Source organism: Sebastes fasciatus, chromosome 18 (genome assembly GCF_043250625.1).
Source record: "Sebastes fasciatus isolate fSebFas1 chromosome 18, fSebFas1.pri, whole genome shotgun sequence".
NCBI lineage: Eukaryota > Metazoa > Chordata > Actinopteri > Perciformes > Sebastidae > Sebastes > Sebastes fasciatus.
In genome coordinates, this window is record NC_133812.1 from 16,585,489 (window position 1) to 16,601,230 (window position 15,742).

A 15,742-nucleotide genomic window follows, 5' to 3' on the forward strand; every position below is an offset into this window, starting at 1 on the left:
AAAAATATTTAAACTCAAATAAAATATTAATACCCTTTCTCCCATCAATGAATAACATTTAAAAATATATATATATATGTCACATTAACTCAAGTGCTGTATGACAATGGAGGGATGCTGAGTGCCTTATTCTGACTTCCAATTTGCCTGTGAAACAATTTTTCAAACATTTTTATAAGTTAACATCATTATGTGTATAAACATATAATAAAAAGTGATTCTTCATGCATCTAGTTTGATAAATTATAGTATTTCTTTTATTATTTATTTCTCAAATCGCCCTCCAGACAGCGTCCCGACCCAGAATGCATTTGTGACAAGAAGGTCTTTGAATATTTTAATGTCATGTTGGTTTTAAGTTGGTTTTAGTGTTTTATTGTATTGTTTCTATGTTTTTTTTAATGTATAATTGTACAGCAATTTGGTCAACTGTTGTTGTTTTTAAATGTGCTTTATAAATATAATTTGGATTGGATTGGCTTGTAACATACTTTCCCATTTGTAAGGTAAAACAACACCTGCAGGAAAAAATAATATCAAATAAATCAAATAATAAATTAAACTCAAATAAAGTATTAATACCTCTCTCCCAATAATGAATAACAATTAAGAAAAACTAAAATATGTCACAATAACTCAAGTGCTGCAACGAAGTGGTATTTATATTATAAGTAAATATCATTATGTATATAAACATATAACTCAAAGTGATTCTTCATGCATCTGTTTGATAAATTATAGGATTTTTTTATTTCTCAAATAAAATATTAATACCCTTTCTCCCATCAATGAATAACATTTAAAAATATATATATATATATGTCACAATAACTCAAGTGCTGTATGACAATGGAGGGATGCTGAGTGCCTTATTCTGACTTCCAATTTGCCTGTGAAACTGTTTTTCAAACATTTTTATAAGTTAACATCATTATGTGTATAAACATATAATAAAAAGTGATTCTTCATGCACAGGTTTGATAAATTATAGTATTTGTTTATTTATTTATTTCTCAAATCGCCCTCCAGACAGCGTCCCGACCCAGAATGCATTTGTGACAAGAAGGTCTTTGAAAAAGCGGCGCGGCTAATTCAAGATGGCGGAGATGGACCAGCTGTTAGACGAGAGTGAGTAACAACACACACAAACAAGGAGTTTATTCACACTGTAAAACACGCAGCGGGCTCAGCATAGTGATTAAAACAAACATCTGATTATAAACTACCATCACTGTGAATGTAATGAATGTGTGAGTTGAGGAAAAGAGTTAATAAAGTAATCTGTTTTAAAGAAGATACCGGTCAGTCAGTCCAGGTCAAGCTAGCTCATAGCTTGTTAGCACTGAGATGCTAACCGTAGCTAATGCTGGGAGTTGAGTTGAAGTTACTTTAAACACCAACTGGGGTAAACATAGCTGTGAGCTAACGTGTGCTATAGGCTTACATGGTAAGCAGCAACAACAAAAGTGGGGCTACCATAACGTCTTTATTATAACAAAGTACACACTACAGCGAAGCTACTAGCTTAGCATAGTTGCTAGTTAACTGGTTAACATGGTAACCCGTTTACATGGTAACCAGTTTACATGGTAACGCGCTGTGTGTGTGTGTGTGTGGGGCGTTCTGACAAGCTTGTTGGTATAAAAGGGGGAAGTTATTTTGGTGAATAACATGCTGAATTAGTGGTTTCAGTGTAACTAAAGTGTTATCTCCGGGTGGTAACATAGTGTAATGTTAGCTTGTTTAGCTCATATGATCTGTTCCAGCTGGTGTTATGGTGCCTCGGTGCTTTGACAGCTCATATTGGGGGATTTAAGGCCTAAGTGACTGCGCTAGCTAACCTTAGATCTTAACTTCAGTTACCCTAATGTTACCCTAATGTTACCCTAATGTTACCCTAACATTACCTGGATGTTGTCAATGTTTAATGTGTCTCATAGACCTCAGCAACTTGTTTTCTTTGATAGCTAAACATAAACATATTGACTTAAAACGAAAGAGCATGACCTGATTATCTTTTTGTATTTTTATTATCACTGTGGCATGTGTAGTAACATATTTACAGCAATTTATAAGATAAGATAAGATAAGATAAGATGAACCTTTATTAATCCCCGGAGGGAAATTCAGGTGTCAAAGCAGCAACATCAGCCAAACAGAGAGAAACACAGGAGAGGTATAAAGGTATACAAAAATTATAAAAACAATAATGGAGATATAAAAGATACAGAGTGAATGGGTGGCTTTTGAATATACTTGAATTGTGATTACTAATTGGCCTTTTATAATGCTCATTATAACAGTCTTTTACTCATGGATTTTTATCTTGGTCTCTGTCTGTGGATGTGTGAGATTTTGTTGTCTGCTCTGTTGACCTGTTTTTATTCTGCCTATGTCTTTAAAGCACTTTGGTCAGTTCATGTTGTTTTAAATGTACTATAGAAATACATTTGACTTGACTTGACATAGTGTGTACAGTCCGTCAATAAATACATGTAGTATGTACAATAAATAAATGTATGTACATATGTGCAGTCTATAAAGTAGCATATATGATGTATAGTGTAAAGTAAGTGTGCCAGTGGTTTGAGTCCAAGATGGTTGCATATAGTGCATGTTTAAAGTTCTTAAAGTCCTCATAGTTCTCATTTGGGAGTCAGCCTTGGTTGTGAAGCCTGATGGCTACCAGCATGAAGGACTGACCCAGGCGCTTTGTGGTGTGCCGATAGTTAGTCATTATTATGCCATAAGTGTGTTACTGTAGATTGATGTAGCCCCAATTTGTCCTCTTTTCTCAGGCTCCTCAGCAGAGGCCCTTGTCAGCCTAAAAGGTATGTGGGCTGTATCTTTATTTATCTTTCTGTTCATTTGTTCTTGGCTCTGTTTGTAAGTACATTGGGAACTACTGGAAGCTGGAGTCAAATTCCTTGTGTGCCGAAACATGAAGAAGGCCAATGAAGATTATTTTGATTCTGATTTGATCTTGTCTGCATGTTTATTAGCTGACACATGCCTTAGGTTTACTGATTTAAAAGTGATCAGGAATCTTATGTTTTTTTTTTTATTGGATTAGATTTCTGTATGACTCGTCATAATGAAAAGTGACAACCGACACTACCTTACATTTGTGGCTGATGCAGTGGATTTTATTGTCCTATACTTGCTTCCACTGCCGGTTTGTCCCCATATTAGGAAAGTGAAAATGTAGGGCTGTGTATTGACAAGAATCTGGAAATACGATACGTATCATGATATGGGGTAAAAATTAAATATATTTAATTTATTGTGATTTTTAAAATGTTTTTTTTTTTTAATAATTTTTAGGAAAACTGTCATAGTACAAAGAACACATTTATTCTGCATGCAAAAAACTGCATGGTTTTTGCCCAAAACTGCATTTGATTATCATAAGGTGGGCATGTCTGTAAAGGGGAGACTCGTGGGTACCCATAGGAACCATTTTCATTAACATATCTTGAGGTCAGAGGTCAAGGGACCCCTGTGAAAATCACCATGCCAGTTTTTCCTCACCAAAGTTTGGCGCAAGTTTGGAGCTTTATTTAGCCTCCTTCTCGACAAGCTAGTAGTTGGTACCAGTGGTTTTCTTAGGTTTTCTAGTTTCATGTGATGCTAGTAACAGATTTGTAAGAGGTAAATTAAAAATTGATACAGCGTTTTGGAGAATCGATATAGTATCGCACAACATAATATCGCGGTAGTTATGTGTAGCGATATTTTCTTACACCCCTAATAAAATGTGTCAAGACCTGTAAGAAAATGTTTTTTTCCAGTTTCACTTGTAAGTGGAAACCTCATTTAAATCATCTGTGATTTGAGAATAGTTTTGAGTCTGACATTTCATAATGATAATGTCTCACTGGGGTCTTGTATCTGGTGTATCCTTAAGCTATTATGAATAAATGTGTTGTTGTTGTTTTTTAATAGAAGGCAGTTTGTCCAACACTCTGAATGAAAAGAACAGCTTCCCAAGAGCTCACAACACCAGGGGACGACATTCCTCCCTCACAATGGACACAGTAAGAGAAGTTTTAAAACTTGTGAAGAGGAAGTAATAGAAAAGCTTCTGTTACACGCAATATTATGAATGCTAAGCTTAAGAACAATACATAAAAAGTTAGTTAATATGATGCGAAAAATGACCATACTGTGGAATCAACACGATTCAGACATTGTCTAAATTAAAATCACAGGAGAGCATTACTAAATGCACATAGTATTTGCAGGGTTAATGTGTTGAATTGCATTATATTGTAAATGTGTTTTGAAATTCTATCCATCCTCATGTCTGATCAGGGCATACAATCTTTTTTGAAAAACACAAGCAAAATAATTTGAGCCACTACCTTCGTATACATGTTTTGACTCCTTTTGGCTCGAAAAACATCTCAGAAAACATTGCTGGTTTGAAGGCTGGATTGAACGAACTTGGTATTTTCTAGTATGGGATTGTAGTTTATATTTCCAATGTTTAATCTGCAAATACAGTAGAGACACAGAAGGCTCTTTCAGGTCTGAATTTATCATTTTTATTTATTTAACCTGTATTTAAGGAAGTCTCTTGAGATCTCTTTTAGAAGAGAGATCTGTCACATAAGTCGCATAACAATTTTACAACATTCACTACAGCCCATTAGCACAAAAACATAGGCCAATAGCATTGTCTGTTACTCTGTAATTAAGGTGCTGTTGATGTTGATTATATGGTCACTGTCCGTTGATGATCTTATCAGCTATAGTTAAGTGTTTTCTTTGCAATTGTCTTTTCCAGCCGAATAGTTGAATTTATTGCCTCATTAACCAGTGTGATGCGGAAACACATATATGCACAATATATGCATAATATGCATTGCACGTGCAGCTGGTCTGTAGGTCGAGTGCAAACTCTCCCTAAAAAATACGAAATACATTTTTGTTTGTTTGTAAATACATTCTGAGTATGCTATGCTTGATACATATTGCCTGAATCTGGTATTTATCTGCATGATTGCATTGATTAAACCATATTTTCTATGTATAAATCCAACTAATATTGTTAAAAAGAAAATCTCCATCCTACTGCACATTTAATCTATTTTTGTAAAGTTACACAAGAAAAATGCACACACATATTTGTGCCTGGTATGAAAAGGCTTTTATTCTCAGAGCATTATTGACACTATTCATTAAATCCAGTCCACATTTGTCTTTCCAGCCCACACGGAGCTCAAAGAGGAGCCGTTTGTTTCGGGAGGAGGATGAGTCGCCCCAGCAGCGTCTCCCCTCCAGATCCCCTCGGAGGAGCCAAAGGGTCAGCACCACACCACAGGTAAAGACTACACACCATGAAAGGGATTCTGTGCTGCAGCATTAGTTTTATTATTGCATATGGAGTCCTTGACTTAAGCAAGCACAAAATGGTAAAGTATAGTCATTGGTCACATTACAGCAAATGTCTCCTATTTTCTTAATGTTGAATTCTGTTTTCTAAGGTATAGCACAGAGTTGTAATACTGGCCTACAGAGGTAAATCCTCTTTATCTATCCAACTAATTGTGGCTACGTCTTAAACCATTTTTGGGGAAAATTTAAAACAATCCACTTACGAAAAAGCTCTAGAGAAGTCCACATCATGAAGTTGACCAGTTTTTTTATTTTTAATCAACTAGGACTAAGAGTGGACAGTCAATGGATAGCCTCAATGTCTATGTCACTGTTTCGAGTAGCTGCTTTACAGTACGGGCTGTGAAGCCACAATGAATTCTGTGAGGCTGCCAGGCCCTGCAAGAGATTTGCTGCATAGAAAGTCAGAAAATAAACTGAAACTCCTAGCTTCCTGTGTTCTGTGTTTTTAAGCTAAGTCTTCCTGTGGTTTTCTAACAGTAAGCTTTTAATGTGAAGCAACAGCCCTAAGTGTTTTTTTTGCATTAGCAGTAGACTCCAAAATGCATCAAAACAGAGTGTATCAGGAAACAATGGGGCGGTTTTGTTGTTAGATGAAAGTAACAGACTGTGGTATGGAGTAAAACCTGACTCCATGCCGCTGCCTCTCCTTTGTTAAACACAAGCTACAAAACCAGTGAGGCAAACATAGCAAGCCTTTTAAAAATGGTGCTTTCTCGCTAGTTGTCTGCTTAACCAAACATGTTGAGCCACTCTAATGATTTTATAGCTTGTTTGCAGGAACAAGAAGTTGCCTATAATTTGTGGGAAATTGCATCTTTACAGCTGCCTTGCATAATAGAAGAATAAATGAGAATCTGTGTAGGATAACCCTACTTGAGGCGTTACAACTCATTGCATTTAATTATTTTTCAGAATATGTGGTATGTGAAATGACTGTTTTAATGTTTTTGCTTTACAGAAATGTTCTAACGTGGTGACACCAGATAAGAAGGCGTCCCAGAAAATAGGGCTGAGATTAAGAAACCTCCTTAAGCTACCCAAAGCTCACAAATGGTGCATTTATGAATGGTTCTATTCAAATATTGACAGGTAAAGTCTACCTTTCTCGTCAGAAGACAGACACTAATTTTGATTAATTGAAATTGAATGTGTAATGTGTTAACTATGTATTATTATTTTCTTTTCTTTTCTAGACCTCTCTTTGAGGGCGACAATGAATTCTGCCTGTGTCTCAAGGAGTCTTTTCCCAACCTGAAAACAAGAAAGTTGACACGGGTTGAGTGGGGAACAATCAGGAGACTGATGGGGAAACCTCGACGGTATGATGCGTTCTTTGAGCTTTGTGCCTCTACATACCATTTTCGTTCATCCCGTTTGCTTTCATTTATGTCAGACATTTCAAAATATGTGAAATGTTCTCTCCCTGTATTGTTTTTTATAACGCTGTTTCCTCGAACAAATAATGTTGTAACAGCACTATGCTTTGTTGTCCCATCCAGATGTTCATCAGCATTCTTTGCTGAGGAGCGGACAGCGCTGAGACAGAAGAGGCAGAAGATGCGCCTGCTGCAGCAAAGAAAACTGTCTGACGTGTCAAACTGCAAAGACCTTCCAGATGAAATCCCTCTACCCCTCATCATAGGAACCAAAGTCACTGGTAAGATGACTGAACGCACACCACTGTCAGCAGTTACAACAGCTCCGGTTAAATGTTGGTCAAATGACTTGCAAAGCAACCCAGTTTACATTTCAGTATTTGCCTGATGTTCTATCAATAAAAAGCGCTTCACAAAAAACCAATAGGGAGTGCAGAAGTTGGAAATATTTGTTTGCCTCAGCAACAGCCGCGGCCGGAGGCATTATGTTTTCGGGTTGTCCATCCGTCCGTCCCATTCTCCTGAATGCAATATCTCAGGAATGTCTGGAGCGAATTTCTTCAAATTTAGCACAAACATCCACTTGGACTCAAGAATGAACTGATTTGATTTTGGTGGTCAAAGGTCAAGGTCACTGTGACCTCACAAAACATTTTTGGCCATAACTCATGAATGCATACGCTAATTATTATGATAATTTCACACAAATGTCTAACAGGATAAAATTATGAAGTGAAGACATTTTGGACAGCCTTGGATGTAAACTGCAATTCGAATGCTTGGTGTAGGCATACAACCGCAAGGCTGTAATTCTAGTTATGGCTGTAATTCTAGTTATGGCTGTGTGATGATCAAATAAGAGAGCTGTTAAGAGTGAAAGACTTAAGCCATAATTACAGTGACTGCATCGTTATGTGTAGATTGGCTGATATGGAAATTCAAACCCAACAGCACAAATAAGGATGAGCCACACTGATCTGAACAGTATGAATTCTGATTTTGTTTGTGTTCTTGTTGTTCCACAGCTCGGCTCCGAGGCGTCCATGATGGGTTGTTCACGGGGCAGATCGATGCTGTGGACACCAGCGCTGCCACCTATCGCGTCACCTTTGACCGCAGTGGCCTGGGAACTCACACTGTGCCTGACTACGAAGTCCTGGTAAGAATCGCCTGTTGCCTCTCTAACATAACAACTCCACTGTAAGTGTGTTTGAGATTAGACACGCAACAACTTAAGTTTGTCCAAATGCAACAATGAACTAAAGGCATGTGATAACACAGTCTTAAACATCAGGTGACTATTGTGTTTTCCAGAGCAATGAGCCCAATGAGACCATGCCCATCTCAGCCTTTGCCCAGAAGCATCGGATATCACGCTACATGCAGAACATCATGACTCCGCCTAGAGGGCCCTACCCGTCCGCTACCACTCCTGTCCTCATGGTACCGTAAACCTCCATCTAATGACAGATATACATGTGCTGCGTCGTCAAACTTCCTGGTGTCTTACAGTTGTCAATATTTACTCTGGCTGTGAGTAGGTTCATCTACTGCAACAGCTACTTGGCCAGGCAGCCAATAATATTATATATATATTTATTATATATTTAGACATGCTAGTCAGTGGTGGATTTACTGTTTAAGGACAGTTCAGCCATTGTCACATTAAATCAAGTCTTGTTCTGTAGTTGAATCTTCTGAATGTCTTCCTCTAGATTGCTTCTGAAGATAAATTACTAAATTGTCAATTTTTTTTAATAACAGGACAATGACCCTCTTATCAACCAGTCACCATGGAGGAACAAACTGCCTGGTGCTGAGGGAGATACTCTGGGAGGATTTCCTGTCAAGTTCCTTGTCCAAGTGGTAAATACTTGCTGTCAAATGGAATACTAAAAATATGACATCCTAAAACTTTGTCTCACTTTGTTTTAACAAATCCTTTGTCTTATTTTTTCATGACTAGACGAGGCTGTCCAAGATCCTCATGATCAAGAAAGAGCACATCAAGCACTTGAAAGAAATGAACACAGAGGCAGAGAAACTGGTACAATCATCATAATAAAAAAACAACTATTAAATGTTGTCTGAGATGAATACATAAAGCCTAACTAAAACGATCATTGTGTTTTTGTGTTCAGAAGTCGTACTCGATGTCTATTGACCTCGACTTCCAGAAGCGATATGCTACCACGGTGCTTGAGCTTGAACAGCTCAATAAAGATCTCAACAAGGTGCTCCACGAAGTTCAGCAGTTCTGCTGCGATGTAAGTCAATAGATCCACTTCAGTCCCTTCACTGATTATTGCCCCCCCTAGCATCTCACTTCATAGTCAATCTTGAGCAAATCTGAAAACAAAAACAGTGTCTTGTTTAAGATGTGTATCACCAATATGTCCGTCCAGCTGGCTCCAGATCAGGGCATGGTTCCAGCTGACCATCCCACAGAGCTGCGGCGGCGTTGTGAGGACGAAGCCCAGCAGATGGTGCAGCTGAGCAGCTCGCTGAAGGACGGACAGCAGAGTGTGACAAACACCGGCCTCACGCACCTCGTCTCCCGTCTCACTGCTCTGCTGCTACAGATCAAGGTAGAGGATCTATTAACGCTCTGCTGCTGTCTGCTTTCATTTCTGCTCACAAATGTTCTAACGTGTACATACTGTATAAATAATGTACCAATAGTTATAATGCTAACCTGTTCATTACTCAATTTTCCCTAATTTGTTTCAGTGTCTGGCAGATGGAGGAGATCTGAATTCTTTTGAATTTAAGTCTCTGACAGACTCTCTGAATGACATCAAGGCATCGATTGATTCCTCCAACCTCAGGTAAAAAGACCCTGCAGTGTTTCTAACAGTTCCTAATGCAAAACCACCAGAAAAAGAGGTGGGTATACCTGCGTATACCTTCCACTACACCACTGTGTGTGTTTCCATGACAAAATGTAGTCTGTAGGCCTCATCAGGGCTTCCTCATGTAGTGTGAAAACCATGATGACTAAAAGACTCACAATTACAAGACAGCAAGTTTTGTTGTGTGACTAGTACAGCGATCTGGCGGCTTTGAAAGGCGTGTTGTGTGAACTTGGCTTTAGTCACACTACATGCAATGGTGGATAGGATGGCTCATAGTTTTCTATCTGTGTCAATGGCATACATGAGTAATTAAACATGTTTTTGTTGGTTATTATCCATGTCAGTGTCACTATTCAGTCAGCCTCAAAGTACTGAACATTTCTTATACTGTTGTCTTTTCTGTGTTTCTAGTTGCTTCCAGAATAACGTCGAGATCCACGTGGCACACATCCAGAGCGGCCTTAGTCAGCTGGGCAACCTGCACGCATTTTCTGCCAACAACACCAATGCAGTCTGAGTACCCGCACCATCCACACCACACACAGGTGCATGCACACACAGAGATGCGGTCCATTAACATCGTCTTTTTTTAAGGTGGTGCTTTCACCTGAACTGATACAAGACTGCAAACACAAAAGCTCATGTGGATGTTGTGGACCACCACCATACAATCTGAATCTGGATGTCCCAGTGAAACGACTGTTCAGACTCCCGCAGCTTGGTGCTGAAGGGAGGGAGGATGTCATAAGTATTTTACCCACCCGTTTTATTGTATGAAAATGTTGGTGCACCCAATCGAACACAAATCTGAAAGAACCGTTAGCAATCACCACAAATCCACATCTCCAAACTCTCAATGGTTATTTATTGGTTTCATGTGCCAAACATTGATTCTTACAGTTTTTATAGTCCATATTTATTTATTTTTGAGTAGGTGTGTATGGTTATGAAACAATATTTTGCTATCTCTAAAAGTTTAACCCTGTAAGTGTTGTGTTCTGTTGCTCCACTGACGGTAAGCACAGGGAGGCTAAAGAATGTTTTATAAAAATTGTTTATTGTAGATAATTGTACAATATCTCTGATTACTAGGACTATCGTCGACATTTCTGCTGTGTATTCAGAAATGGCTTTTGTAATTTTTGTGTGCACTGAAAAGAGATTTTGGTATTTTTATAAAGGAGAACTCTGGGGTTTTGATGCCTTTTACTCCCTAAGATGATCTTAGCATTTCCATAGTTGGCATGGCTGTTGCTGCAACCCCCCCACACTAAGCCTGCATCACTGATGTAAGCCCCAAATATTCAAGTCGACAGTTTTTTCCTAGAGAATCTCCTTTTTCAGTTTTGTAAAGTTGTATATGAGAGTGCCTGAGGGCAATTGTATATAAATGTTTCTGTCTTTTTATATTAAACATATTGCAAAGCAGTATTTCTAGTTTTTAGTCTTTTATTAACAGACATAACCAATCAACATTTTTTTTTTTTTTTTACAATCAACATTTTAATACTATTTTACAATAAATAAAAAAAATCCTTTTACGCAAACTTGCGGCCTCTTATGATACACGTAGCTGTCTTATATCAGCTCTTATAATACATCACATGAAGCCACCAAAGCCAGCCATGGCCTCGGTTTCCCAGTCAGAATCTGAGTCGGTGAAGTCCTGTGCCTCAGCGGTGTGGATCGGAGAGAAGTGACTGAACCGGTCCCCTGTGGCCCTCACGCATGGATACTGCTGGATTTGACACCCGTTATCCTTCGGTGATGATCTGCTGAAGTTATTCTGGCTGGGGATGGGAGGAATCACAACTTTCATCTCTGGTCCGATGGTCTTGTTTGGTGGGAAGTTGTCGTACTCCACCAGAACCTTTGCACCCTGGTTGGCGGCCACGTTGGCTTCGATCTTGGGATGATGCTCGTTCTCCTTGGGGTACAGATGGACGTTACAGCACGGGACGTTAACGCTCAGCTCCCGCCGTTGCATCTGCTCGGGCTTCACTCTGGTTCCCTCCTTGTCGTAGATGCAGGAGAGGGGCGTGTGTTCGTAGCTGCTGGGTTTGGAGGGCATACTGGTTCTGTGAGTGTCATCTATGTTTTGGTGCAGCGTAGGTCTGAAAGTGTCCTCCAGTCCAAAACCTCCTATCCGGTGTGCCTCGGCTCCATGGTTGTTGTCATAAACTGAAAGAGAGAAGAAGAGTGAAAGAATTAGTTCTGAAACAAAAGAAATGTTGGGTTTTTACATTGCTCTTTTACTCATTTCCCTTCGCTGGAGAGAGGAGTAGTTTCCAAGAAACATTATATAAACTTAGGTGACCCTAAATCAAGTGTAGAAAGATATTAAGGAACACATTTCAGCAGCAAATTGCCATATTAATTATCTAATGTGACTAAGTACGAAAACATTTTTTGTGGGAAAAACTACAACTATTTCCAATTTCTGTACAATGTGACATGTTATTATAGATTGAGGTACATGGCAGTATATAGAGTTAAATTAAAATTAGCTCCATGTTTACCAGCTGTAACATAGTGATACTTTGATTAATTTATGAATGATTATAATCCCATGATGTCATACATTATTCTGACTTGGTGCTATCGGCATAATGAGAACTTTCACATTTGGTACTTCAGGTATATTTTAATGTTAAAATGCTTTTACTTCAGAACAATTTTAAATGTTGGAGTTTTACTTGTAACAGTTTTTCTACACTGGTATTGGTACTTTTACTTAAGTAAAATATCTGAATACATCTTCCATCACTGGTGACTGTAATAATTACCTTTCTCTGGGCCCATCCTGCTCTGGAGCTGGCTGAAGGCACCAGCTGCTGGCGAGTTGGCGACCTTCATGGACCCTGATGAGCCAACCTGGCGACGAGACTTGGCCCTTCTGTTCTGAAACCACACCTGAAATGTGTGTGTGGAAAACGGGAGGACAGTTTGAACAATTTACAATAGCTTAGGGCGGTTTAATGTAACAATAGTCACTTGATAGCATATTGAAAAATAATTCTTGGATTCATCCTTTAATCACTATTAATTATTATAAAATACATTACCTGAATCCTAGACTCCGGTAGCCCGGTCAGAGCCTCCAGTCTCTCTCGCAGGTAGATGTCAGGATATTTGGTGTCTGAGTAAACTTTCTCCAGCACCTCGATTTGCTGCATGGTGAAGTTGGTCCTCTTTCTCCTGTGGGTCAGTATGGCCACGCATTTATCCGCTCTCGGCACAGAGTTTGCAGGGTTGAAGTAGTTTGAAACATCTGGGGCTACATAATCTGAAAAGAAAGCATACAGACTGTTGAATTAAGAAGGTTAAATACACTAATTACACAAAAAAACAGTAATTATCTTTTTATAATAAGCCTTTATTACTTTAATTTTACAAGAAATATTTTACTTTTAACATATATTTATTGTTAGAATAGTCATACACCGTAAATCTAAGACCATTAACATATAAATGACAAATGAAACTTGTAATTTTACGTTGCAAAAGCCCAAATTTAAATCAACTCAATTTTTAGAAGAAATATTTTTAGAATTCCATGAAATCCTTTTCTTCTAACATATATTAATTGTTAAAATAGAGTCATAAACCTCTAAAAAAACAGAATAATTATCTTTAAAAATGATCAAGAAACGCTTAAATACAGATAATTACTGTACATCTAAGACCATTTACATATAAATCACAAATGAAACATGTAATTTTTACATTTTTTTTCTGTCATTTTGAAATACAAACAATTTAAAATTTCTTGAAAAAAACATATGTTTTTTTTTACAGTGTAGTCACAAATTGGCACTGGACTTGTGCGTAAATTACGCACAGAACCAGGTGAAAAACCGTGGTAGACCAGTGGTGTGTGTTACTATACACGTTTGGTCACAAAAGGATAGTTTAGCTCCCAGCCACCTACCTGAGTTCACCATGCTGTTTATCTGCAGAGCTCCCTCGTGATACATCTGGAAATGATTCATATTCCCATGAAGTGAAGACATCTTCCTCACCGACTTATTTCCAGCGACTGACTGAGTTTTTTGGCCTCTCGCTGGGGTTAAATCCTCCCTGCGATCAAAGGTAGTGATGCCTGTATGTGTGAATGGGGCAGCCATCGGTGCCGGCTGGCGCTGGAGAGGCCGCACACCGACTTCAGACGTCTGCAGGCCGCCTGGAGGTGTGAAGGAATCACACCTGGAGCGGCCGCAGGTCTCCTTTAAAGGGGTTTTAATGGAATCGGCATGCTCAATACACATCGGCAGTGAAAACATTTATCCGCTTTGGAATGGATGAAGCAATAATGGACCTGTAGACCTTCAAAGAGAGACAGCCATTTCCTCGACGTGTTAGAGTCCCACTATAGGGCTCAACCGAAGTTAATACAGTTTTCTGCTGTATCTCATAATCTCCAGTCAAAACTCATATTACTTTGCAAAGAATATAAACATATTCCAACAAGGGATTGAAGGATCAATCAATACACTATGTTATGTGGCCAGTTTCCTATGCACTGTATGCATTGCATGGTGTTTGTGTATGAAATGTATGATACAGAGAAGGCTACATATATTAAGTATATTTTATTAGTATAGTAGGAAGACACTAAATAAATAAATGTTTTTAAATAACTAAGTATAAGTCATTCATCATCTACCTTTATTTGTCCAACAAATAAATAAATAAATACAAATTATGAATTGCAAAAAGTAAATAAAAAATGAATTGCAAAGTGTTGCTCTTGTTCCTAGCTGTTATTTCTATTTCTGTGTAAATACATTACTTGGCCAATAAAATTACAATACATTATGTGATGTGTCCAGTTTCCTATGCTCTGTATGCATTAGGTGTTTGTGTACAAAATTTCAGTAATGAAATATATGATATAGAGAAGGCTACATATATTAAGTATATTTTATTAGTATAGCAGGAAGACACTAAATAAATAAATGTTTTTAAATACCTTAAAGGATGTCATTTATCATCATCTACCTTTATTTGTCCAACAAATAAATAAATAAATACAAATTATGAATTGCAAAAAGTATTAAAAAAATGTCAGTAATGAAATATATGATACAGAGAAGGCTACATATATTAAGTATATTTTATTAGTATAGCAGGAAGACACAAAATAAATAAATGTTTTTAAATAACTTAAAGGATAAGTCATTCATCATCATCATCATCTACCTTTATTTGTCCAATAAATAAATAAATAAAAATTATGAATTGCAAAAAGTATAAAAAATGTCAGTAATGAAATATATGATATAGAGAAGGATACACATATTAAGTATATTTTATTAGTATAGCAGGAGGACACTAAATAAATAAATACATGTTTTTAAATAACTTAAAGGATAAGTCATTCATCATCATCTACCTTTATTTGTCCAACAAATAAATAAATACAAATTAGGAATTGCAAAAAGTAAATAAATTATGATTTGCAAAGTGTTGCTCTTGTTCCTAGCTATTTCTGTGTAAATACATTACTTGGCCAATAAAGGTGATTCTGACTCAAAATGTGTTTAAGTCTTGTATTCTGGCTGTGATTCTGCATCTAGTCATGTGTTCTTACAGGGTTATCATTTTTCTTTGTGATTTTTTTTTTCCTCCCCCTTTTAGACTTAAATGTCAAAGAATATAAGTTATACTTAATAAAGATTCAGGTCTTTTAGATGTCTGATCCTTCACATTGATGCATGTAGGGAAGGAAATAATGCTTCCTGCCCCCTTTCAGTGGCAGCAATCTCAATACACAAACCTCAGTTCAAAAGTACTCAGGAGTGGGCGCTTGTTTTTGAATGGGTCACCTTCAATTCATTCAGAGGGGGATCAAGTCAAGAAGTGGGTTAGCACCACAGACGGACTAATTTGTTCACACATATTTGGACGAGATTGAGCTTTAATGGTTACATGTACTGCAAATAAGAGTCCAAGCTCATTTCTTATGTCAGAGTGAAATTTCTTACATACTTTTTATAGCAATTATAGGTTAAATTCTATGCATCATATTTAATTACTTGGGTGTGGGAGACATGTTGCAATATAAAGTGATTGCCAGACTTTTAACTGCATTCTCATATGATTTAT

At 37.5% G+C, this 15,742-nt stretch overlaps 2 protein-coding genes across 2 annotated transcripts; one reads left to right on the forward strand and one right to left on the reverse strand.

Moving 5' to 3' along the window:
* Positions 1-1,012: 1,012 nt before the first annotated feature.
* lin9 (lin-9 DREAM MuvB core complex component) lies at positions 1,013-11,062 on the forward strand. Its single transcript, XM_074615403.1, has 15 exons — positions 1,013-1,128; positions 2,799-2,831; positions 3,946-4,037; positions 5,213-5,326; positions 6,362-6,492; positions 6,597-6,722; positions 6,903-7,060; positions 7,805-7,938; positions 8,094-8,222; positions 8,544-8,645; positions 8,746-8,826; positions 8,921-9,046; positions 9,185-9,367; positions 9,510-9,607; positions 10,046-11,062. The coding sequence occupies exons 1-15, from the start codon at positions 1,098-1,100 to the stop codon at positions 10,149-10,151; spliced, it is 1,644 nt and encodes a 547-aa protein (XP_074471504.1). The 5' UTR covers positions 1,013-1,097; the 3' UTR covers positions 10,152-11,062.
* A 44-nt stretch (positions 11,063-11,106) lies between these two features.
* mixl1 (Mix paired-like homeobox) lies at positions 11,107-13,796 on the reverse strand. The gene is made up of 4 exons (XM_074615404.1): positions 13,566-13,796; positions 12,700-12,920; positions 12,421-12,547; positions 11,107-11,815 (listed from the first exon to the last, which is right to left on the reverse strand). Exons 1-4 carry the CDS (start codon positions 13,759-13,761, stop codon positions 11,235-11,237), a joined length of 1,125 nt encoding a protein of 374 aa, XP_074471505.1. The 5' UTR covers positions 13,762-13,796; the 3' UTR covers positions 11,107-11,234.
* Positions 13,797-15,742: the final 1,946 nt, after the last annotated feature.